This window comes from Phodopus roborovskii, unplaced genomic scaffold, assembly GCF_943737965.1.
Source record: "Phodopus roborovskii unplaced genomic scaffold, PHOROB, whole genome shotgun sequence".
NCBI lineage: Eukaryota > Metazoa > Chordata > Mammalia > Rodentia > Cricetidae > Phodopus > Phodopus roborovskii.
Window position 1 is genome coordinate 23,786,889 of NW_026126563.1, and position 26,512 is coordinate 23,813,400.

The 26,512-nt window shown below is 44.9% G+C and overlaps 1 protein-coding gene across 1 annotated transcript; it reads right to left on the reverse strand.

Annotated features, from left to right (window-relative positions):
- Nucleotides 1–3,262: 3,262 nt before the first annotated feature.
- Nucleotides 3,263–26,401, reverse strand: Slc39a6 (solute carrier family 39 member 6). The gene is made up of 10 exons (XM_051202073.1): nucleotides 25,979–26,401; nucleotides 23,483–24,337; nucleotides 21,908–22,091; nucleotides 20,743–20,912; nucleotides 19,118–19,336; nucleotides 12,909–13,014; nucleotides 8,596–8,973; nucleotides 7,487–7,567; nucleotides 5,618–5,808; nucleotides 3,263–4,397 (listed from the first exon to the last, which is right to left on the reverse strand). Exons 2-10 carry the CDS (start codon nucleotides 24,326–24,328, stop codon nucleotides 4,245–4,247), a joined length of 2,328 nt encoding a protein of 775 aa, XP_051058030.1. The 5' UTR covers nucleotides 24,329–24,337; nucleotides 25,979–26,401; the 3' UTR covers nucleotides 3,263–4,244.
- Between the last annotated feature and the right edge of the window lie 111 nt (nucleotides 26,402–26,512).

The window sequence follows — 26,512 nt, forward strand, 5'->3', positions numbered from 1 at the left end:
TAGAAGCAGACACCTGGTTTTTAGCAGCCAGCTAGCTCTGCTGAATCCAATAGTTCCAGGCTCAGTTAGAGAACCTGTCTCAGAAAACAAGTTGCAGAGCAACATGGGAGGCCACTCTGGGTGGATCTCCTGGTCCCCCACATATATATGCACACACGTACATATAACCTCATGCCCAGATGCACCCGCACACCTTCCTCTCACATATATGTGCACACACATGTACATATAACCTCATGCCCAGATGCACCCGCACACCTTCCTCTCACATATATATGCACACACGTACATATAACCTCATGCCCAGATGCACCCGCACACCTTCCTCTCACATATATGTGCACACACATGTACATATAACCTCATGCCCAGATGCACCCGCACACCTTCCTCTCACATATATATGCACACACGTACATATAACCACATGCACAGATGCACCCGCACACCTTCCTCTCACATATATATGCACACACGTACATATAACCTCATGCCCAGATGCACCCGCACACCTTCCTCTCACATATATGTGCACACACATGTACATATAACCACATGCCCAGATGCACCCGCACACCTTCCTCTCACATATATGTGCACACACATGTACATAACCTCATGCCCAGATGCACCCGCACACCTTCCTCTCACATATATGTGCACACACATGTACATATAACCACATGCCCAGATGCACCCGCACACCTTCCTCTCACATATATGTGCACACACATGTACATATAACCACATGCACAGATGCACCCGCACACCTTCCTCTCACATATATATGCACACACGTACATATAACCACATGCACAGATGCACCCGCACACCTTCCTCTCACATATATATGCACACATGTACATATAACCTCATGCCCAGATGCACCCGCACACCTTCCTCTCACATATATGTGCACACACATGTACATATAACCACATGCCCAGATGCACCCGCACACCTTCCTCTCACATATATGTGCACACACATGTACATATAACCTCATGCCCAGATGCACCCGCACACCTTCCTCTCACATATATGTGCACACACATGTACATATAACCTCATGTCCAGATGCACCCGCACACCTTCCTCTCACATATATGTGCACACACATGTACATATAACCACATGCCCAGATGCACCCGCACACCTTCCTCTCACATATATGTGCACACACATGTACATATAACCACATGCACAGATGCACCCGCACACCTTCCTCTCACATATATATGCACACACATACATATAACCTCATGCCCAGATGCACCCGCACACCTTCCTCTCACATATATGTGCACACACATGTACATATAACCACATGCCCAGATGCACCCGCACACCTTCCTCTCACATATATATGCACACATGTACATATAACCTCATGCCCAGATGCACCCGCACACCTTCCTCTCACATATATGTGCACACACATGTACATATAACCACATGCACAGATGCACCCGCACACCTTCCTCTCACATATATGTGCACACACATGTACATATAACCTCATGTCCAGATGCACCCGCACACCTTCCTCTCACATATATGTGCACACACATGTACATATAACCTCATGTCCAGATGCACCCGCACACCTTCCTCTCACATATATGTGCACACACATGTACATATAACCTCATGTCCAGATGCACCCGCACACCTTCCTCTCACATATATGTGCACACACATGTACATATAACCACATGCACAGATGCACCCGCACACCTTCCTCTCACATATATGTGCACACACATGTACATATAACCACATGCACAGATGCACCCGCACACCTTCCTCTCACATATATATGCACACACATACATATAACCTCATGCCCAGATGCACCCGCACACCTTCCTCTCACATATATGTGCACACACACGTACATATAACCACATGCACAGATGCACCCGCACACCTTCCTCTCACATATATATGCACACACATGTACATATAACCTCATGCCCAGATGCACCCGCACACCTTCCTCTCACATATATGTGCACACACATGTACATATAACCACATGCACAGATGCACCCGCACACCTTCCTCTCACATATATGTGCACACACATGTACATATAACCACATGCCCAGATGCACCTGCACACCTTCCCCTCCAAAGTTAGAGAAAGCCAGAATCAAACTATGGATCACTATTCTTTAAAGTGGCTTTGAAATCAAGAGTTCAAACTTGAGTAAGGTAAGACTATACAACTAAGTGATATGTAAATTATTTTAATCTAGATTATAATGTAAAAAAAAAAGTCTTACTTTTCTCTTGATGTAATACCTTAAAAAAAAAAAAAAAAAGCAATTTAGTGGAAGACTTCTTTTGGCTTAGTTCCAGAGAAGCAGAGTCTATGGTGGAGACCTGGGGGGGGGGGAGCGGGCATGGTAGGAGGCAGGGAAGGTATGGTGGCAGAAGCTGAAGGCTGGGCGGTCACACTGCATCTGCACTCAGGAAGCTCTGAGCAAACAGGAAGCGGGGCTGGACTATAAAGCCTCAAGATTCACCCCGGGCACTCCGATTCCTCCAGTAGGGCTGTACCTCCTACAGGTTCACAACCTATCCCCAAAGCACCACCAGCAGGGGACCATGTGTCCAAGCATGACTGTATGGGGGACATTTCCTGTTCAAACCATAACTACAAGACATTTTAACTTTTGGTGTGTCTGCACACATGTATTGAGTATGCCAGAGCATCAGGTGCCCTGTTCTATAACACTTCATTACTCCCTTGAGACAAGAATCTTTCTTACTGAAACTGTTTTGGCTAGGTTGGTGGTCAGCAAACTGTAATACCTTGCTGTCTCTGGCCCTTCTACTGCTGGAGTTACACAGAGTACACTGCCATGCCTAACCTTTTATATGGTGCTGGGGCTGTGAACTCAGTTCCTCCTGCTGTTCAGTAAGGGCTCCTACCCACAGAGCCATCTCTCCAGTCCTTGGATATCTCAACTTTATAGAGATGAAGAGTGGGTGGGTAGGAGGAGAAAGGGAGAAGTTTTGTGTTGAGACAGGGTCTTAGTATGTAGTCCTGGCTAGTCTTGTATTTATAGAGATCCACCTGCCTCTGCCTCCCAAGTGCCGAGATTAATGGCCTGTGCCACTATGCCAGCCTGGACATCTTTTCAATGGGTTTAGTTTTCACTTCTGAAGTCAGTGTGGACAGACCCAGCACTCCTCAACTGCATGCTTAACAGTAGGTTAGATGTCGAGAAGAAAGAGAACACAGTGCCTGACATTGAGTTGACAATTTTATTTTCTTAAGAAACATCTAGACAGTGCTACAGGCAGCCCTAATGTATCTACAGCGCTGTACGTAATAGGACAGTTGCTCACAATGACATTTTAAAGCACTGAAGGAGAGCAAGTGCTTTCTGAATCCAAGAAGTCCAAATATATTCAGAATGGGTCTTAATGTCCTCACTGGATCAAGGTTTTAATACCTGCCATTTGGGGACCTAGGCAACCAGAACACCCAGTCACATAACTGAGGGTAACATCCCTTGGTGAAAACCAAGTCTTCTGGTGACACACACTAGTTACTATCTCCATATACAGACTTAAAATCCTGGTTTCTGTCAACTGACACATTGCTTAGATTAAAAATACATTTAGACACCTCTACTATACAAGCAAATACACAACCAACTTAAGGCTATCAAAGTGCTGACTGTTTTTACAGGAACATTAACAATATGACAGATGTTCACGGATGTACTCTACATTGTAACCAATTTTGTGATTTTTCTAAGCAACGGACACCTCGCCAGCCCTCCAGTTCTTCTCCCCTCCTCCTATTTCTTGGCTACACTCAGTCCAAACTGTTGGCATCTGTGGCTCCGTCCGTGCCCACCCTTCCTCACCGCTACCAGGTCTGCAGGGACCGGACTCCAGCAGGGAACTAATATTAAACTTATACAAAAGAGTATTATTAAAGACACTGTCTTTAAAATACACAGAACATATCATGCCAAAACATACAATAGACTGGTAACACTGGTACATGGCACATAGAATTTACATTTCCAAAACAGAACAACTTAAATATTAAAACGTACCTTTATGTTGCCCAATGTAACAAATGGCAAAATATGATATGAAAATCACAAAATCCACGAGTTTTACATGCTGTGTACCACAGCATGTGGTCATATTTCTATCACTACTCCAACTACATACCAGCAGCGCTTCTTCAAGCTACGCTAGGGTTTAGAACCTAATCAGAAATTTATACGAAACACAATTTTATGTTCAAATATGGAAATGAGTAACATAATTCCGAAACCCAGAAGTATCCCAGCATTCTGCAGGAAGAAATAACCCCAACGGCTGCATCCGTGGTCACTAGCGTCATTGTGCAGCATCTCAGGCACCTGAAGGAGGCAAAAGCATCAGTTGAGCTTCCAGAAGTACAGACAGGCTCTAGAAGAATCGGTACGGTCGTGTTGATTGGGGCTGGATAAAGTATGTATCAGTTCCCAAGAACTCAACTTTTATATGCACACTGACTCTGGTAGGGCACAGACTTGAGCATGTCCTAGCAGCTGACTATAAACGACAATGACTATTGTGGCATTCTGAGCAGGTCAATACTCAGCCCACTGTTAATGAGATGTGATGCTGACGTCCCTGTTTCAGATACTGTCTGCATGTTTAAGGTCCATGTCTAGAACTTTTTGTTTGTTTTTCCCCATGACAGGTTTTCTCTGTGTAGCCTTGGCTGTCCTGGAACTTGGTCTGTAGACCAGGCTGACCTGGAACTCAGAGATCCACCCGCCTCTGCCTCCCAAATGCCGGGATGAACGGCATGTGCCATCACTGACCAGTTTAAGGTTCACTTCTAACGCAGAGAGGGAAACTCTCACCCTCCTTAAAATACAAGTTTAGCAAGATTTCATCCTAGGTGGAGTTGGTGACAAAAGAATTTTACTTTGTCAATAAGGGAATTTTAAGCATAGCCTATTGACAACATTGGCTTGGGCTGGGTTTACTTCGAGTTTATAGACAATTCAGGACCTAATTCTACTCTGAAAAGGTAGAACAAGGAAATGGGTTTTCATGGGTTTCTTGGAAACCCTTGGGTAGGAGAAAGTGTGTAAGTGACCAACAGTGAAAACAATGAACTCAAAGGGACTTACACTCAAAGGTACTTACACTCAAAGGGTACTTACACTCAAAGGGTACTTACACTCAAAGGGTACTTACACTCAAAGGGACTTACACTCAAAGGGACTTACACTCAAAGGGTACTTACACTCAAAGGTACTTACACTCAAAGGGACTTACACTCAAAGGGTACTTACACTCAAAGGTACTTACACTCAAAGGGTACTTACACTCAAAGGTACTTACACGCTTAACTCTCATCCTTAGGGATCCAGAGTCCCTTTGCATCACGGGAACTTACCACCACTTTTGCAATAAATTAAAAAAAAAAAAAAAGAAAAAGATTGCTGGGAACAGAACCCTAGCCCTCAGGAACAACAAACAGTATGTGCTCTCAGCAGCTGAGCCCTCTCCAGGCCCTGCAATAACTTTTACTGAACACTTCCGGTTTCACTTTGTCAATGCCTCCGACTTCTTGGAAACTTACCATGTCAACCAGAGCGACATACATGAACAAGCCGGCAGTAAGTGCAAATATCCACATAGAAACATTTTCTGCATAATGCCCGATGAATATCCCTGTTGCCATTCCAAGATACGCCAGCATGGCTGACAGGGCATTATAGAGAACAGCCTGCTTGACGGTCATGCCGGCCTTTAGCAAAACAGCAAAGTCACCTACAACAGAAAAAAACAAACGAGGGCAAAGTCATCGGGGATAATTTTAACACACGCCTAAGAGAGGTCTTAGATTTAAAAAGTCTGAGTTTTCTAAAGGGGAACACAAAGGAAGAGTATGAGGGCTAGAACATTGATAGTGAGTGTAGTCACCCCAACAGTTCTACAAACCTAAGAATTATCTAACATTTCTGAAGGGTTCTTCTGTGTCCGTGATGTCTGCTGTATCCTTGTACTGTCTTTAAAGGGGTTGACACTGCAGGAGCAGCAGGAGTTCAGTTATCCTGAGCTACCCAGTGAGCTTAAGGCTAGCCTGGGCTACATGAGACCGAATCTCAAAAACACTGAAACAGACAACAACAAAACAAATGGCAACAGAGGGCGCTGCAGAGCTCACATGATCAGCAACTGAACCCATAAAGGGAATACCTAACAAGAGCTACTGAGTCACGAGATGGAAGTGGTTAAACTTCCCAGGGCAGGGAGGACTGAGAATGCGGGACCAAAGGGAGACACAGGCGTACGTATGCATGTGCCCCGTGGAATGATGGGAAGCCTTCTGAATGGCTGCAAACATGCCAAGGAACAAAAGTGAAAAAGTGTCAGAGTGTGTGAATCAACATGTGCCCACGAGAGGAGACACCAGCACATGAACTGGAACTCAAACAACCCAGGGAGTTCTCAAATTGTAGAGTGACTAGAAGTGCAACTCCCTGACTCCTTTCCTTCAGCTCTAAGACATTACACTTCTCTCTCTCTCTCTCTCTCTCTCTCTCTCTCTCTCTCTCTCTCTGTGTGTGTGTGTGTGTGTGCGCGCGCGCGCGCGTGCATGTGCTCGTGCACCCACGCTTGGGCATGCGTATGAATGAAGGCACTCAAGGTCAGATGTGAGGGTCAGCTTTCCTGCCCTTAGGATTTTCCACCTTACTCCTCTGAGGCAGTCTCTTACCGGACCCTGAGCTAGCTGGCAGTCAGCAAGCCCTAATGAGCCTCCTGTCTCCATCCTCCAAAGCACTTTGTTACAGGGACACACCCAGTGCTGGGATCTGAACGCATGCTTTCACAGCAAGTGCTCTTACCACTGATTCATCAATCCAGACTCTGTTTTTGTAGGTGGTACTGGGAACTAAATCTGGGGTGCCATGGATTCTCTCTAGGCAAATGCTCTACCATGGAGCTACCTACCACACAAGCTAGACCCTCTTTCTTAAATTCCTGACTTAATTTTAGAAGTGTTCCTGTATACGCTGCAGTTCTCTTTTGGGGGTAGTGGTGGTGGGAGACAGGCTGGCCTTAAACTATGTGGCTGAGGACCACCTTCAATTCCTCTTCCTCCTGCCTTTACCTCCCAGGTGCTGGGATGACAGTCCTGTACACTCTACTGTAGGTCCACAACCACTCATGTCCCCAGGATGTCAGCACAGGAAGAGACTTGGTAAAGAATGGATACGGCAGGGGCCCAGGTACTGATGGACAAGCCCACACAGGCATCATGTACTTGTAGGGTCAGAATTCTGGCTGCAAGCAATTTTGTGTCCAGTGAGAAAGAAGGGCAGTTAGATGAGCACACAGTGGGAAGCCGAAGGCTATGAAGATGCCACTAGAGTGCTCCTTAGCCGGGCCCCAAGAGCAGCACACCTCATTCTCACAGGAAAAGCGGTCCACAAGCTCCTCTTACCTAATTCATGAGGCAGCTCATGACAGAACACAGCAACAGAGGTGCTCAGTCCGCTGGACAGGCCCTCAGTGAAGGCAGCACCTGTGTAAATAAAGCCAAGAAAGGTTGGGCTGGGAGTTCTGAAATCTTGTCAGACAGAAAATGACAGAAAAACAATGACATTAAATTCTGGCTGTGTATAAATACCATCTCCCCACCTCAACCTTTATATTCTTACTAAAAAAGAAAAAAAGTTACAAGTTAGCCATGACGTTATGTATCTATAATTACAGTACTTGGAGGAAGGGGCAGGAGGATCTCTGTGAGTTTGAGACTAGCATGGTGTACATAAGGACCACCAAGTCAGCCAGAGCCACATAGAAAAATCAATATGTAAATACATATTTATTCTACTTGTGTGACTATGGTACTTGGGAGGTCTGAGGACAACTTGTGGGAGTTGAGGCTCTCCTTTCCTGATGTGGATGCTAGGGATGGAACTCAGGTAGCAGGTTTGGTGGCAAGTGCTTTTACCTCCTGAGTTATCTCTCAAGCCTCAACCCCTATGTTCTTTATAAGAAATCTCAGAGCACATCTTATTGGGCCTAAATTTCCCTGGGAAGCACAGGCATGTGTGACAGGGAAGGAAAGGTTCAACTGTCTAGCAATGAGCTGCTATCTACAAACTGGAGAAGGGTCTGCTATCATATAAAACACTGATCTGATTAGAGGAAAGCCCTCTGCAGTCAGAAGTGCATAAGCATTTCACTGGCCTCAGAGGAATTCATGATGTCATCAGACCTGTGTACATGTATCCTTTTACCATTCCACAAGGAGGCCCAAGACGGAGCCCCTCCCACCTAAAAAGCTAATTTCTTCTGCTGACCAATTACCTATCAGTTCCTCTCGTGTCAGCCTAAGTGACTGTGGGAAGGAGAACAGACCCCCAGCGGCACAGATCCTAGATTATTAGTAATTACTTCATTGTCACAAAGTAAACAAAAAGATATTTTGGTAATTTTGGAAGTCAACATCCTCACCTAAATTAATCTATGTTTTGTTAAATTTGAATGAGCATTTAATGTACTATTCCAGGCCAACCATCAAGGACCAGCTATGCAGCAGCATACCGATTGCAAGGCCATCACTGAAGTTATGCAGCCCATCGCCCATGATCACCATCCAGGCCAATGTCGCAATGCCAGCATCCTTCAGCTCCTCTCGAGAGTAGCGCTGGCTGTGGCTGTGGGGGTGGTGGTTCTGGTGGTGGTGGTGGTGCAGGATGTGATGGTAGTCGTGATGGTGGTGAATGAGGTCATCCGACTGGCCCAGGGCGTCATGGAAGTGTGAATGGCACTTGTTCTTACAGCCCCTGGGCACATATTCATTGTAGACTTCTTGTGGGTGTGCATGCGCTATCATGACCTCTTCCTCTTCCAACACTGTTGGCTGCTGGGAATCAAACGGGGAGGGCTCCTGGGAGTCCGCTTGTAGATAACTTTCAGGTCCTAGGGACAAACATAAAGAACGCTGGAACCAAACAGAAAAGGCTTGCTGATGTCCCACTGATGACTGATCATCTCTAGGCCTGGTGGCTCTCAGCTCTCCTTGCAAGATAAAGCAGTAGCACAGCATTGATGAGGAATGCCAACAGGTTCTAAGCCATTCTCCAAAGGGAAATATATCACATGCTAAGAAGGGTTTCAAGTGCATAGTTCTAGCACTATCGAAGCTGAGGGAGGGTTACTTGGCTTCAAGATCAGCCCAAGAAACACAGTGAGAGATCCTATCTCATCAAATAAAGAGTTTAATGTTTAATTACATTATTTATTTTAGCATGCACGGGAGTTGGTGGCACACGGCATGTATGGGGACGTCAGAAGACAACTGTCTAGACTTGTCTTGCCTTCTATCAAGTGGGTCACGGATTGAGGATTGAATTCAGATAATTAGGTTTGATATTCAGCACCCTTGTCAGCTAAGCTACCCATCTTACTGGCTCTTTTTCCTCTTAGTTCCCCCCTGTCTCTAATGACCTTTATTTATTTATTTATTTCATTTCATTTCATTTCCAGACAGGGTTTCTCTGTGTAATAGCTCTGGCTGTCCTGGAACTCCCTTTGTGGACCAGGATGGCCTTAGAACTCCCAGAGATCAGCCAGTCTCTGCCTCCAAGTGCTGGAATTAGAGGCACCCGGCACCATCATCCAGCTTACTGACTTACTTTTAATTACAGGGAAATTTTCAAAATTGTAAATGCATTTTGACATGTTGATTTAAAATTGTTTAGAACAGGATTGTTCTCAAACAGTAAAATGCTAGTGTTTTTTCACTTTCTCTGACTTTTCTGTCCAATCACGCATCTCTAAAACTGTTATGATTACTAACAGTGGTGTATGGTACTTTTACAAATGAGAAACTGAAAATAAAAATTAAAAAAAAAAATCTCTCTCAAATTGTCCACAGCCCATCTGAAACTCAGCCCTCTTCAGACACACTCCATTTTCCTCTCCCTCTCTATCAGTATCAGGACTTGTAATTGTCACAGACTGCAAAGTGAGAGATGAGGGGATCTCACTGCGACACATCCAAGTTTTAGTCAGGACATGAAATGCAGAATTTTAGCTTCCAAATTATCTGCAGTGCCTAGGTGCCTATCCTGTGAACTATGACAGTGACTTTAACACAGTCCTCTGGGTCGAGAGAAAGGGATGTGTGTAGTGAACATATTTTTCCATTCCAGTTTTTTTTTTTTTTTTTCTCAAACATGCAGTAGTGTTTCGCCATGGGTTTTGGGTTCCCTGGAACTGGAGTTACAGACAGTTGTGAACTGCCTGTTGGTGCTGGGAGTTGAATCCAGGTCCTCTGGAAAAGCAGCCAGTGAGTGCTTTTAACTGCTGAGCCATCACTCCAGCCCCCTGGTGAACACATTTTTAAACTCCTGTATGATTTAAAAATTTTCAGTACCAACAAAGGCATTCTGCAGACCACAGTCACAAGGCAGGCAATCCCCTTCCTAGCTATCTAGAGCAGAAGATTCATAGAGGAAATGGCCCAGGCTTGGGAAGAGAGGGGTCCAGTTCCACCAACAGCCAGGCTCAGAGCTTATTTTTACTTTAGGTTTTTGGGACAAGGCTCCATATAGCCCATGCTATTCTTCAATTGTTATGTATCCGAGGATGACCATGAACTCCCGATGCCTGTCATCACCTCTCAAGTGCTGGATTACAGGCTTGCAAAAAGCCCGTTTTTGTTTAGTTTTTGTTTTTTTGAGACAGGGTTTCTCTCTGTGGACGGTGGCTGTCTTAGAACTCTCTCCTTGACCAGCCTGATCTGGAACTCAGAAACCTGCTCCCTGAGTTCTGGGATTAAAGGTGTGCAGTCACAGCTACCACCACACCACTACCACCTGGCTCAAAGCCTGGCTTTACGTGGTGCTGGGAACGGAACCCAGGGCTTCAGGCATGCCAGGCAAGAGCTCCCAGTGGAGCCACATCCTCACCCCGAATAAAAGGCTTCAAGCAGTATTCTCCATAACTGTCCCCCTGATGATCCCTTAACGGGGTTTTCTCATTAAAAACAATTACATCCCAGCACTTGGGAGGCAGAGGCAGGTGGGGTTATGTGAGTTCCAGGACAGCCAGGGCTACACAGAGAAACTCTGTCTAGAAAAAAAACAAAATCAACAACAAACCAAAAAAAGTATAGACCTATCAGTCGACTTCCTATTTATCAGGTGACAAAATTCAAGGAAAACAACAACAACAACAACAAAACAACCTTAAATTACTTTATCATCATCGACAAGAAACATTTATTGGCTGGGCCTGGTGGCTCTTACCCACATTCCACATTGATTATCTGCTTGGACAAAGAAAAAGTAAACTGTGACAGCAAGGCTAGTCTTCATCCTATGAAGTGTCCCCCTGACCACTTTTCTGGTCCTATCATTACAAACTTCACTGAAGTCCACTCAGAACCCTAAAGTATCAGCCACAGAGAAGAGTCAATGTGTTTCAGTTGGAAAATGCAGAGTGAACTGGGAAGCTTGCTTACCCACAAGCTGAGTCAGCAGCTAACTGTTGAGCTCCTGTCCTGTGTTAAGTATTATGGGTTGTTTGTTTTAGAGTTTTGCTGTGTAGCCCAGGCTGGCCTCACTCTCCTAATCTTCTTGCCTCAAGCCCCTAAATATTGGGATTACTGGCATGTGACCCTAGGCCCAGCTGTCCCAGCTGTTCCGGCAGACAGACACAGGGAAACATCAGAAAACATCTGCCTTCAAGAAGTTAGTCGACTCTGTGATACAAGTATGCAATTGTGAAACTCCCTAAAACTACACTTAAAACCGTGACTCTAAATGAGTAGAAAGAAAAAGACACACAAGTCCCTTTCTTGGACTCAGAGGAAGTTCACTTGAGTGTCTGTAACAAGGGTACTTCCCTTATGATGTCACTCCAGTTCAGCTCTCACTTCGGAAGGAAGCGAGAGGGTGCCGGCAATATGTAACTGTACTCACACCAAGTCCCTGGAGGCACAGCTGGGGGAACACTGACCCCCGAGACTGAGCAGTTAACTAGTGATGGCCCTGCAGTGCAGGAGGCATTGGAGGGTGTTGCTGGCCCCTTGCCTGAGATTCCAGCCAGGTGTATGTTACTCTGCCCTAATTGTATATAGTCTTATGATCTCTGAAGGGGTGAGTGTATGGAGGATGGAAAGTTAACTGAAGGGAGAGTCCATCCACGCAGCTATGGGGAGAATTTTGGGTGGTATGGATGCTTTGGGGCCACCCATGTTCCTATAAGCCAAAAAAGCTCATTCATTCCCCAAGTTAGGTTCTGGTGAAACCATACTTGGGCTTGTCATTGGCTCTGTCTTGGGTGGGTGGGGAGAGCAGGCATTTGTTTCTATTTCCCCAGGCAAAGAATTCATAAAACAGACATTCACACATGAACCCTCCAGCAGTGATTACTCTGTGGCAGTTCCTATGACTCAATGAGAGGCGCGGAGGAAGGCCTTTGACACACTGAGCCACATATGGCCACAGCCAACACCTGCTAAAGCTCAACTCTATCTCGTAGCAAATAAACAGGATTTCTGTTAGTCTCACATCAACTGAGTTGTCCTCAGGAGACTAAGTGCTTAGAGGCCTGAAGAGCACTCACAGCCTGGGCCACAGCTGGGGTGTCTGCTGTATGTGCCCTCCCTCCCTCCCCTCCCCTCCTCACTTCCACAGTAAGTTGACAGTGTTAGCTCTATTGTGCCATGCTCATTTCCTGGGCACCAGCCACCCAAGCCTGTGGATCCGAAGCCTGCTGAAAACGGTTAGATAATTTTTAAAAATCATGAGATACTTTAGGGAACAAAAAAACAGGTCACAGACCCATCTCTTCCAGACGGTTCCAGCTGCCCTGTGTCCCAGTGCCAATCTGTTTGGAAGACTTACGTTCACCTGTATCCATCTTCTCCTCATTTGTGGAAAGCTGAGATTCGTATTTGGACAGCTGCTTCTTAATCTCCACATCCTCATCATTTTCGGGTTTCTTTTGATTCTGAAACAGCCAGGAAGAGCAACAGTTTGAGACAGCTGATTTGCTTACGTGCACAGCTACAGCTGGGGCTGTAGCTGGGGTCAGAGCACTTGCGTACCAGAGTGGGGACCTTGGGTCCAACCCCTAGCGGCACACCCAAGCAAAGACCAGGCAAGCAAAACAGAGGAGGCAACAGAGCTGACACACCTAGAGGAAACCAAAACCCTCCAAGGACTGGGTGTCGGCTCGTTTGTTTAGCACCTAGTATGGCCTTTTGCTGTATTAGCTATCAAAAAGGCAAAGGATGCCCAAATTAAGAGAAATACCACAGTCAATCTTCCTGTGTGGCCTGCACCAGCTACTGCAGTGGGTCATGTGGTCAGTGTTAGAACTGCACATCCTGGAGCACAAGAGGACTGGCAATGATTCAGAGTGTGGACTTTAATTAGATCCGGGGTGATTCATCCCTACATCGAAACTGACAAACTCTACCGGTGTTACACATTTAGGGCCAGTTACAGCCATTTCCTTCAAGCTTGCTTATCTCCGGGCCACTTCTTGGACATCGAAACCTACACTTTTTGGTATTTTTTTGTTATGAAAACTAAAGTACTTTTCCTTAGTAAAACAGTGCTAACATTAGTTTTCATTTCTCTGTCTGTGTGCATGTGTGAGAGCATGGGAGCTCAAGGTGGCAGAGCTGCCTGAGTGGGTTCTGAGACCCAAACTCGGTCTTCTGCAAGAGCAACAAAGCTACCACTGGGCCACATTTCTACTCTGAGAACGTTTATGTTGCAGAGGCCGCACTGAACAATCAAGCCTGTGCATTATCTATTTACATAGAAGACAGTATTTTTAATTATAGAAATTATCACACAAATAATACTTATTATTTACATTACATTTAAAGAGCAAGACACACCTAGTCACCACTGTCTTGCAGCTGTTTCCCAGAGGACAGGAGCTTTAAGGCAGATGAGGATCATGCAATTCTTTGCTTATAATCATGGATACATTTGATAAAAGAAAACCATAGTGTGCTATCAGAGTGTATAACAAGACCTGAAGGAGTTTCAGGATGTGTTCTTCAAAAATTCAGCACTTGAAACAAAATGTAAGGGTGAGCAGGACTTTGGAGTGAAGGATGGGGAGGCAGGATTTGTAGGGAGTTTTTTAAGCATGAGGGAAGGCCCTCAAACAGCAAAGATCCAGTTCTTGCCTGGAACTAAAAGAAATTCATGATAGTCTGAAAGGACCCTGATGGGGATTGTTCTTCTGTGTATATGTTTCTCTTATTGGTTGATGAATAAAACAATGTGGCCAATGCGGCAGGAAGATAGGTGGGTCCAGGAGACAAGGAGAATTCTGGGAAAGGTAGGCAAACAGAATCATCATTAGAGAAGAAAGGACATGCCAAGGCGTTTTTCAGTAAGCCAAGACAACGTGGAAATACAGGTTAATAGAAGTGGGTTAATAATTAAGACAGAGCTAGCCAATAAGAAGCACAAGCCAGCAGCCAATAGTTTTGTAACTAAGATAGCGTCCATGTGTTTATTGGAGGCAAGGCAGCTGCAGACCCTCTCTCTAAAAGGTGGTTGGGTTAGAGTTAAAACTGCAGGCCAGGTAACACAGAGCCTGCTGAGAGTGGCCTTTATCTACAGAGCAACAGGAAATCACTGGAGGATTCTGAGCTGAGGTTTGGGGCACAGCCTGTTTTGTATCAATAGAGTAGGCAGGGAGACGGAATCTATGTAGACAGGCTGGGGAGGAGGGGAGACAACTTCGGCCTGGACAAGCATGACAGCAAAAATGGTTGGGGAAATGGAAAGACTGTGGACATATTGACCAAAGCTGGATCTGATGGAGACCGTGGGATGTCACAGAGATTGGTTCCTAGTGAGAGCTGTAGCTTTCACAGTTGGAAAGGATTTGTGAGGTCAAAGTGCTGTATAGGTGAGCAGTGACTAATTGGAATGAAGATTTCCCACCGACACGATGCAGGTGACTGACCACACCTGCCACACAGATGCTCTGGGCACAGCTTGGACTCCTTAGGGGAAATACCCTCTTGCTTCTGACTCTCATTATACAGTATTTTTTTAAAATTTTACTTATCCTTATGAGGGAAAAAAAAATTTAAGTAGCAATAAGACCTGAATGATCTTTAAAAAGAAACCCAACATTTTCTATGATGGGAACAGAACAGGTAATGTTTGCAAAACTCGGTGAGGACTACCTGGAGTACCTTCTGATGTCTCATGTTTCCTCCACTTCATAAGCATTCATCATCATCTACTACGTGCCAAGACTCAAAGTGGGCAGAGAGAAGTGCACAGGACACAGATGTCCCGGATCTTCCCGATTATTTTCGACTGGATGTCTTCAAATAGGGACAACCAACTTCCCTGTGACTAATCTCAGCAATACGAAGATCACATTGCTGCTGCCCTGGCCCAACACCTGCCTCAAGTTCACTGGTGACTCCCACAATTGGGAAATAAACTGCTGTATTTTACAGAGTCGCCTGTCCTTTAGAGTGCAGTTAGGCAAAATTGATGTAAGAATTGAAAACTAGGGCTGATGAGCTAGCACAGTGGATAAAGGATACTTGCTGCCAAGCTTGATCTCTGTCCCTGGGACCCATGTGGTATAAGGCAATTAAGTCGTCCTCTTTGCTTCCACATGTGCATCATGGCATGCAGGTACGTGCCCTCCCTCACCTAAATGTAATTAAAACATTGGAGCTAACTAAAATAAAGATATTACACAAATCAGGGTGTTTGAAAAAGAAACACAGAGTCAGGAGTGATGGTGCACATCCTTCAAACCAGCACTTGGAAGGCAGATGCAGGCAGATCTTCTCTGAGTTCAAGGCCAGCCTGGTCTACAGAGAAAATAAGACATCCAGGGGCTACACAGAGAAATCATCCTGCCTTAAAATAATAATAATAATAATAATAATATAATGATAATAAACAGTAAAAATTAATCAAAACCTCACAAGCCCAAATTTCAAGTATCCCCTAGGTAAAAAGAGAACAAATTAAAAAAAATTTTCCTTTTACTATTTTTAATTATGTATATGTGTGTGTCTGTGTATGGGTATGTGCACATGAGTGCAGGTGCCTACAGAGGTCAAAAGAGGGCATTGGATTCCCTGGAGCTGGAGTTATAGGTGGCTAGAAGCTCCCTATATGGATGCTGGAGAAGAAACTTGGGTTCTAAGGAAGTATATATTCTTTATATACTCTCTAGCTCCTGATCGTATCTGTAAAGCTAAGAAGAATTCCAAAGGATATAAAAAATAGGACATTTCTTTCAACCAGTCTGAGTGTAGCAATGGAAACAGTCACATGGATCATGATTTTTGGACATTAAAATGAAGTGGCTGAGCTGGAGAGTTGGCTCATGGCTTAAAATCATTTGCTACTCTTGCAGAGGACCTGGGTTCAGCTCCCAACACCCGCATGTGGCTCACAAACACCAGTAACTCTAGTCCCAGGGAATCTGATGCCTTTTCTGATTTCCACAGGCGCCAAGAAACATATGGTACACATACATACATGCAGGCAAAATATTCATACATACAAAACAATAAAAATCTTTTAAAATTTGAAGAAATGAAAAGAATAAAGAAGCTATTCTTTCATTTGTATTGTCTTTTGGGACAAGGTATCTCATACTCTGGCCTCATATTTGGTATGCAGATGAAGATGACCCTGAGATCTTTTTTTTAAAACATTTATTATGTATACTGTGTTCTTTGGCCTAAACACCAGAAGAGGGCACCAGATTTGATTACAGATACTTGTGAGCTACCATGTGGTTTCTGGGAATTGAACTCAGGACCTCTAGAAGAGCAACCAGTGAACTATTTCTCTAGTCTAATCCTCCTCCCTCCACCTTTCCAGGTGCTGAGATTACAGGCATGTGACTCCATGTCTACCTCAGGAGGAAGCTATTTTATTTAAGTCTTCCCTCAAAACTTGGGTCCATTAAACAGAGGATTCATATCTGTAACACATGACTTTTAACAAATCTGTTTTTTGGGGGGTTTTGTTTTGACACGGGTTTTTTTGTGTAATAGCCATGCCTGTCCTGGCTCTGTAGACCAGGCTGGCCTCGAACTCAGAGATCTGCCTGCTTCTGCTTCCTGAGCGTGCCACCACCACCTGAAAATCTGTCTCATTATGTAGTCCATGCTGTCACAAAATTCATTTATGTAGGCTGGGATTAAACTCAGGGTACTCCTTTTTCCGACTTCTGTGCATGGGGATTGCAGGAGTGTGTCACCCTGCCCAGCCTACCATACGAGATCCCTGAGGGTAAATATTCATAGCATGGAGGCGACCACACTTCCGTTCACAGTGCTCGTTTCCCACCTCGAGCCTGCCGCTCAGTCAGAGCCAGCTCCGCTTCACTTTCAGGCTTTTCCATACCAGCCCTGCTGGTTGTATAATTGCACAACTTAATTACATGTTGCTTAAACTCCAAAATGACAGTGAGAATAGTTACTTCTGTGAACACAGAAGCTGAAGCTGAATGCATTTAAGATTCAAAGGCAGGTTCTGACCAAAAAAAAAAAAAAAAAAAAAAAAAAAGGCTAATTTATGCCAGGTGTCCATGGTTTAAAATGTAATATTTTCAAAATCTAACATCTATGTTCAGCATGTAACCTCTTGCTCTATTTTAAAGAAACCAAAGTTGGAAATTGTAGATGAGCTACAGCACTGGTGTAAATAAAAAGATAAAGGACTCACTACTACCCACCCTCAAAACAAAAAAGTGTTGAATCAGAGCACTTGTCTGGTTTTTATTTAAAAAAAAAATTTAAGTCTGGGTGGTGGTGTCACATGCCTTTAATCTCATCACTTGGGAGGTAGAGGCAAGTGGATCTGTGTGAGTTGGAGGCCAGCCTGGTCTACAAAACTACAAAGAGAAACCTTGTCTTGAAACACCAAAAAAACGAGACAGGTGCCACATGGCCTGTCTGGTCTCAAACTCACTATGCAGCTGAGGCTGGCTTTGGCAAGCTGAGAGTACAGCCATGCTTGCTGTACTCATCATTTTAAGAGTTCTTCTGCCAGTCTTTTTTTGTTTTGTTTGTTTTTGTTTTTCGAGATAGGGTTTCTCTGTATTGCATTGGAGCCTGTCCTGGAACTCACTCTGTAGACCAGGCTGGCTTCAAACTCACAGAGATCCACCTGTCTCTGCTTCCCGAGTGCTGGGACTAAAGGCATGTTACCACCACCACCCAGCTCTTCTGCCAGTCTTTTGACTGAGCTGCTTGACCACATTAGAGGAAGACCACCTTATGATTCAAACTTATTACTATCAGAAATAAAGAGCCTCTACTTGGCTTCAGAATAGTTTATGGTCCAATTTGCAAAGAATACACTTACAAGTCATGATTCTTTGAAACACAACAGAACCATAGCTATAGTGCAATTAATTTAAAACCAACACATACTAACGATATATCCATAACACTGTGGTCTCTAATACCAGGTCTCTGCTTTGGGTTCAGCTACACCTGTACACAGACCTTTAGCCTTTCTCTTATTGTCTAAGAAATACAAGGAATAAAGATGGCAAACTTAGGGTTGGGGCTAGAAGATAGCTCAGTTGGTAAACTGATTATTGTGCAACCATGAGGACCTGAGTTTAGATATCCAGAATCCCAAAACCACACGTGATGATGTGTGCCTGGGATCTGAGTGCTGGGGAGATAAAGACACGAGGATCCCCAGGGCTTCCTAGCCAAGTTGGCAAGCTCCAGGTTTGACAGAGGCCTGTCTCAAATAAGAAGGTGGATGGAGAGTAACTGAGGAGGACCCTGATGTTTGGATGGAGAGTAATTGAGGAGGACCCTGATGTTAACCTCTGGCCTCTATTCTAAGACATGTGCACAGAAGGCAGGCAGGTGCGCGAATTAGTGGGCAGGCAGGCCAGCTGCTCTATCCAGGGTTATCAAGATGCAGAATTTCTACATGAGTACCTCTGGGGCTAAAAGCACCGAATGCCTCTCACACAAAGATTATAGATTCTGGGCCTAAAGACCGCCAGAGGGCCACTCTAAGTAAGTGTCTGATGCATAGGAGATCTTTGGTAGCTGGAGTCTTACCTTCTTTTTCTTATCTTTAAATTGCTTGATCAATGTGAGGACGTGTTCCACAAGAAACATGAAATATAAGCCCCCTAGAGCTGTCAGACCTTTCCACGTGGAATCAAAATAGGTACTCTCTTCTATGTTCTGAGCCGACAGGTGACTGAACAGCGGACCTCTTTTCATTTCCATCGATGGTTCCTCATGGCTATGGCTGTGGTGGTGACTTGCATGAGACTAAAAGTGGAAAAGCAGAGTTTTTAGTCACCGTTTCGTATGTCAGAAAAACTGCCAGATACAAACTCATTCAGAATTAAGCAATTAGTCGGATACTGAAACAAACAAGAGGATGGTGGGCGGTTAATCACCTAGCGCTTCATGAATGCTACTCTATACACTTAACAGAGTGGGTCTGTATGGTGACCATCGTTAACTTTGAATATTTTCCATGTCTGACGTGTTACCATGGCCACAGTAACATAGACTTCGTATGCACTACTTCGTATCTACTACTTAGAGGTACCACTTGGAGGCTCGTACAAGGCTCATCAGGTCAGCCCAGTGAGAAGCCTGGTCAGTGCAGAGGGATGGGCCCTGCATGTACCTGAGAACCCGGGTGCTGCATCTGCGGCCTATGTAGTAGTGGCAACTAGCCGATGCTACTTCTGACAGGAAACCAACCGGGTGGGCAGCATCCTAACCAAGGGGTCCCCACTATGCATAGGTACTTCCTGCAGTGAGTCTGCCTAAGCACCTGTCATTTGGTGGTCAGAGACAGCCATTCAGAATAGTTCTCAATGAATCCAACATGAGATTGACAGTCTTCTAGGAAGGAGTTAACTTCTCCTTTCTACCAAACTGAAAATCTCTATGTCAAGTGTTCTTTTTTCAGTACTGTGTTTATTTATTTATTTCAGGCAAGTGCTCTACCATTAAGTCACATCCTCAACCCTCTAAGAAAAATGGAAAAAAAAAATGATCTCCAAATATTTCCTGCTTGTGACTTATCCCAAATACTTAATAATAGGTAAATTCACTTTATCAGATCTGTATATTGAAAAACTCATGCCCACTGGTAGTGGCGATGCTGCCCTTTAATCCCACCACTTGGAAGGCAGAGGCAGGTGGATCTCTATGAATTCAAGCCAGCCTGGTCTACAGAGCAAGCGGAATATACACAAATAAACCCTGTCTGCAAAGACCAAAACAAAAAAAAGAAAAGAAAAAGAAAAATTCATTCTGGTGGTCATGAAGTATGAATCTCTAAACATACAAATCCAATTCTGAAGGAACCCTCTAAGTTTCGTGGCCACGTCAACAAGCACACACTTTAAATCTGCATCGACAGCAGGAAGCACGCAGCTCCCACTGTGGCTGCTGTCACCACGCTTCAGATCTCAGCAGAATTCCTCTGCTTCAATTAGTGAGTTCAAAAAGCTTAGTCTGATTTGGTAGTCAATAACAGACAGAAACAAAACAACGAAATAAACAAATGTCCCATCACCACCGTGGATTAAAACCGTGTATAAGTTATCAAATCAAAACAAAATTTCTAACCAACACACAGAGCGCGAACTCAATGCTTGTGCATTCAATGCTTAAGGATGAAACACAGCGGGGGACAGGCGTATCACAGAACTTACATGTGGGAGAAGATGTAACAGAGCGTCTCCACTCAGAGTACCGACAGCCAGCGCCACCAGGAAGCTCAGCAGGAACTTGAAAAACACCCGGTTCATGAGTGGCACCAAGATGACCCCGAGCAGAGACAGGAAACTGATGATGGAAATGGCTATGAAGCCACCAAGCCAGGCTGGCAAACCAATCAGAGCAGAGGGAAATCAAGTAATTTGTAAACTGAGAGGTTTCCGACCAGGGTATTAAACAGCGGGTAAGCACAAAGCAACTGAATTCAGGGTACCTCGCTGCAGGCCCAGATGGGGGAACCTCATACACAAAGAGACTTCAAGATAGGAAGGTAAACCTAGTGGTGAAATGAATATTTTTTGACACAGGATCTCACTATGTGGTTCTGGCTGGCCTGGAACTAACTCACAGACCTGTCTCTGCCTCCAGAGTGCTGGGATTAAAAGTGTATGCTACTACAATTGGCTTTAGTGGAAAAAAAAATCTTTAGATGTTAATTAAAGGAAGAGAAAAAGTTACAAGGATGAACTCTCATTTGGGATCCAAGTGGGGCTTTCATTCCTAGAACAGCTAAGCTATGAAACAGGGGAGGGAGGCAAATTCAGAACTATTTTCCTCAGTAAACAAAACATTTGTTTCTTCCTCACTATGGTATTCTTCCTCATTCCCCTTTCCCTTCCTTAAAGACAGCCTCTTGTCTGTGTAGACCATGGTAGCTTTGAACGCACAATGCCCCTTTTTCAATGCTGGGATTACAGCTGTTAGCATACAAGGCTGTACATGCTTAAAAACGGATTTATTTTATGAATCTGTGTATGCTAGAATATATGTTTGTGTACCACATGCATTCAGGAGCCCTTGGAGGTTTGAAGAGGGTACTGGATCCCCTGAACTGGATTTACACATGGTTCTGAGCCACCAGGTGGGCATTAGGGACTGAGCCATGGCCGAGGAGCAGTCAGTGCTCCTCAAAACCACTGAGACATCTCCATCCTCATGCCTTTTTTAAAGGAGGCAAAGGCACTTTTAAAATTTATATTCAGAACATTCAGGGCACAAAACAATTAAGATGTTGTATCTAGAGCCAAAATGAAAAATTGCCTCAAATAATAAAGTTCAATATATTTACTAAAAACCGTCTAAGGACAAAGGCAGATTTACCTATTTGCAAAGAATAGGTCTTTTGAGGGATTTCCGCCTTCTTCTCACTTGCTGTATGAATCAGACAAGACCGAGCATCAATTTGATTGATGATGGCTGGGCAGAGATAGTTAAACTCCGTTGCATTCAACAGAACCTGGATGTTCATGCCATGGGATGTCAGCAGCTTTGTTGTGTTGAAGCACTGAAGGAAACAAGGTAGTCAAAAAAAATCACAGAAGACATTCCCACTAGGAGACTCCAAAATGTAGTCTGACTCACCACCCTTAAGCTCTACCAAAGCTACTTTGTTGATAAAATTAATGCCAGTTAAAATCCGCTTTGCTTTGGGCACTTTGGAATTTGCCTCTAGCCTGAAGAAGATACTATGTCACAATGATGGTATGTCATTCTACCGTGACCACATCACAAGTCACCAAGGGAGAAAACCTCTCTTGGAAGGAGCTTGGGGATAACTGGAGATTCACAAGCCTGTTAACTCATTGTATAAAGCTATTAAGGAAACGAGCTTTAATTTCGAAATGGGGTTCATTAGAGATTGAGAAATAGGTTTTGGGATTAATGCTCTCCACTTGGCCCAAACAAGCCCAAGACATGTTGCTCCTCCTGCTATGACACTACTTGCAAAAACGCAACTCAGTTCTGTCTACATGCCTGGCAAGATGATTCTCTGCAATGAGCGATTTCTAAATTATACAGATGACTCTTGCAGAGGGCAATGCTGGTTAATAAAACAAACCTGTCCCAGCAGGCAGATGCATTCAACAGTTTAATTGGATGTCAAGCTTAGTTTGAAGAAAAACTGTTCTACTGCAGGGAGGGGGGGGGGAGCTCATCTGGTTATAGTATGTTTCTCATCTTCTACAAAGATATTTTAGATTCTCACAATTCTTCACCAACAGTATTCAGAACAATTTCATTACTATTGTTGCCAGGGATAAGACCAGCCCTATGATTACTAAAGACTTCATAGTCACATACCAGCTTGAATGAAGTACCTACATTTTGGTCATTAAAGACTAATACGTATGCCTTTTTTTTTTTTTTTTTTGGCCTGATATTCATTAGCCAAAGTAAATTATTTAGTGCTGGCAAGTTTATTCTAGAAAAGCACATGATCTGGGAATTTCACCACCCGACATTCTCAGTCCAATTTAACTTCAATTACTCCATAAGTCACTGTTGGATCTTGGTGCCAAAGAGAGACACACAGGTGTCCTTGTGTTTTCAGCACCTTAACCTGACTCTTCAGATCCCACCTTGTCTGTATATGTGTGTGTGTGTGTGTGTGTGTACACACACACATATATTTAAGATTCATCCTTAAACATTCTCCACAATCAACCTTGGCATCTTTCTATAGTTATAACAAACTTTGTATCAGAGAAGTTCAGCAGACAGGACTATTCTGGACAGCTTGTCCTCAAGGATGTTTACAACAGTCTGCACACTATGGCCAAAGCCTTGTTAAGACGGAAGAAAAGTTCCTCTCTTACAACAGCTGTTTTATTTTTATTTCACTCATCCCTGGAGGGAAAAAGAAGTGCATTAAATATTGCACAGAATTTCTCTTACCTCCTGAATATTGTCATTTGTGTTTCGGGAATACATAAAGCTCTTTCTAGGCTCACTCATAGACTCATTGCTTTTCCTAGTCGCTAGCCGGCTTAGTCGGCCCACTCGGCTCTTCTCTGTGATGCTGGGTGGGGTAGATGGGCTCACATCTTTGGGCCGTTTCCCGTGTTTCAGAGTCTCTACTGTCTCCAGAAAGTGAGTTCCTTCAGAGACAGCGTTGTACACAGCTGGGGTTACTTCACTTGTGCTCACACTCTCTTTGACGTTCCTTCTACCATTCACACGCTCTGGTGAGCGGGAACCTTTCCCTTGGCTGCTTCTAGGAGTTTTACCTGAACTATCAGAATCATGATCTGGGCAAAAGGCTTTCCGATTGTTTTTACCACCAGCAGCATGGCTGCGGTGAGAATGTCGCTCATGGTCAGGGTGGTGGTCGTGGTCAGGGTGATGGTCATGGTCATGGTCAGGGTGGTGGTCGTGGTCAGGGTGATGGTCATGGTCATGGTCAGGGTGATGGTCATGGTCATGGTCAGGGTGATGGTCGTGGTCAGAGTGGTGGTCATGGTGTATGTGGACTCTTTTAATCTTATCTATGCCTATATTCTGAAGCAATTTTCTGAACCCTTCAACTGACAAGGAATCATTCTCTCCATAGCGGTAGAAAAGCTGTTGTAGATGATGTCGTTGCATGGTAACCGCCAAGTCCACATTGATGCCAGATTCCCAATTTGAATTAATTTTCTCAGTGGTCTGAGAGAAAGCAGCTGTTGATTGTAGTTCATGAAGGGGATTCATGACCCAAAGGGCAAAGGTCAGGATCATGATTACAGATAAATTCCTGGCCATTGCACCTTCCTAGAAAAGATAAGGGGGGAAATTCTTTACCACACTTCTATGCCAATTTAAGAAACTTCATGCTCAAAACTGATGCCTAATTACATTGTCAACATAGCACTATTGGTTTTGACCAGGACAGTATGCGGCACTTCTGGGATATTAGGAGCCTCATTCATGCTAAAACACCTGAAGCAAATGCAGGACAGTCACGTGCAAAGAGACAGTAATTAGACCCGCTGCAGAACAGCAGAGGAAAAGAGCCATGTGCTCGCTCACATACACTGTCAGCTTCTCACTGAGCTAAGAACTACAGCTCAAAACCAAACCTAAGCATGTCCACCACCACCACTTCATAAAGTTAGAAAGATACCCAGAAATAGGTTAAAAAAAAAAAAAAAAAGGTCAAAACTGACACTTGGAATTTTCAAAAATTGTTTCGTTTTTCTTGGACACAACACATCCATTTCCTTTATTCCCACCCTACATGATTCTACCAAGTTTTTGCTGTTGTGTGAATCACATTATTTTCTATCCACTTTCAAACAGATTAGAGCACACACACACACACACACACACACACACACACACAGGAGATCTCCACAGTTCCAGTCAGCAATGAATCAGACCCAATTTCATGTCAGTGTATCGAGATTTCCCAAGCTGTCTGAATGACTGCATAATAGTTCTTTGGGCGAAGTAAACTAAGCTTCATGAAAACGCACCACATTGTTCTTCAGTTGCTACACACTAGCTAGAGAACGTTTTATCTCATAACGTTTGGATTCAAGGCCTGTGCCTGAAGAGGAGTTTTCACTCCTTTCCAAGTGAAGCTTGAAAAGCAGAATTCAGTCACACAGCACAGTACATTCAGATCTTTGGATGGATGCTAAACCCATGTCGCTAGCAAAAGACACTGAGGGATTTGGAACTACATAGGATCATAGGGCAACAGACTACCATTTTCCAAGCTGTTTCTTGGCAGGTTCTCACATTCATGACCTCATCTGAAAAGCCGGTAATACTCATTTGCAAGGGCGAAACTCAGTGGAAGTGCTCCTTAAATTCCCCTGTTGCCCAAGTGCTGATTATCATACTAGGCACTCAGGTAAATGGAGGTAAAGACAACCAGATAGGACCAGACTCCTGCAAACAATCTCAGGGCCTCACGTTTTGAGAATTCACGTGATAGACACAAAAGGCTCAGGAAGAAATCATTCCCGGGAGGGGGGGGGAGGAGGCGAGTCACCAGATGGGTGGGGCAGATATCGCCTTGAGGCAAAGGAAGATGCTGAGGGTCAGATCTCCTTATAGGCCAAGTCTGCGGGTATATTAGAATCAAACCACAAGAGGCCTTGAAAAAAAGAGGCAGTGGAGAAAACGGAAAAGCGCACAAAGCTTGCTTTTGAGGGCTCCTGTAAGGAAACACGTTAGTAGCTTCTTTGAATGCGGGTGAAAAGTTAAGCCATCGCAGAAAGTCCCAAGTTTTAGGTTTCCAATCCCACATGGGGACTCTATATTGGGAGGGGCGAGTGGGGCTCGAGGCGGGGCCCTCGCAGCATCCCTTCTCCGTTGCCCTGTTTGGCTCCAGTATCCCTTCTCCGTGGATCCGGGCCTGCGGGGCTCCTTTCTGCCGCCCGGCTGCAGTCGTGCGGAACTCACCTCTCCCGGTGTCCCGCCGCCGGGACCCGCGCGCTGGTTCCCCGAGGGCGGTTCGAGGGGGCTGGGAACTAGCCCGGCTCCTGTTTCCGAGAAGCCTTTACAGGGCGCCGAGCAGCGGCGGAATCATGAGCTCGGCCACCCCTCGGCCCCAGGTTGCCGCGCCTCCTCCAAGCAGGACAATCGGTAATTACCGCCGCCTCCCGCGGCTAGTACCGTGGCGCACGCGCAGTGCAGCTCCGGAGCCCCGTCTGCAAAGACCGATCCGCTTTTCCGCGTGTTCTCGGACGCCACGGGCTCGCCGCGATGGAGGGCGGGCGCGGGTCCTTTCCTCGCGCCCTTCTGCTCCACCGCCAAGACCGCGGCCCAGCCGGGACCGCTGTGGGCAGCCGGGGCGGATGGAGCCGCCCCTGACCACGAGCTCCTTCGAGAACGCCCCGCGTCCAGCGCCCGGGCCTGGTTTGCGCGCGGAGAAGCGGTCGGAGAGATGCGCGTGGCTGGCAGAGGCTACGGGGGAAAACCACGCCAGCAGACGGG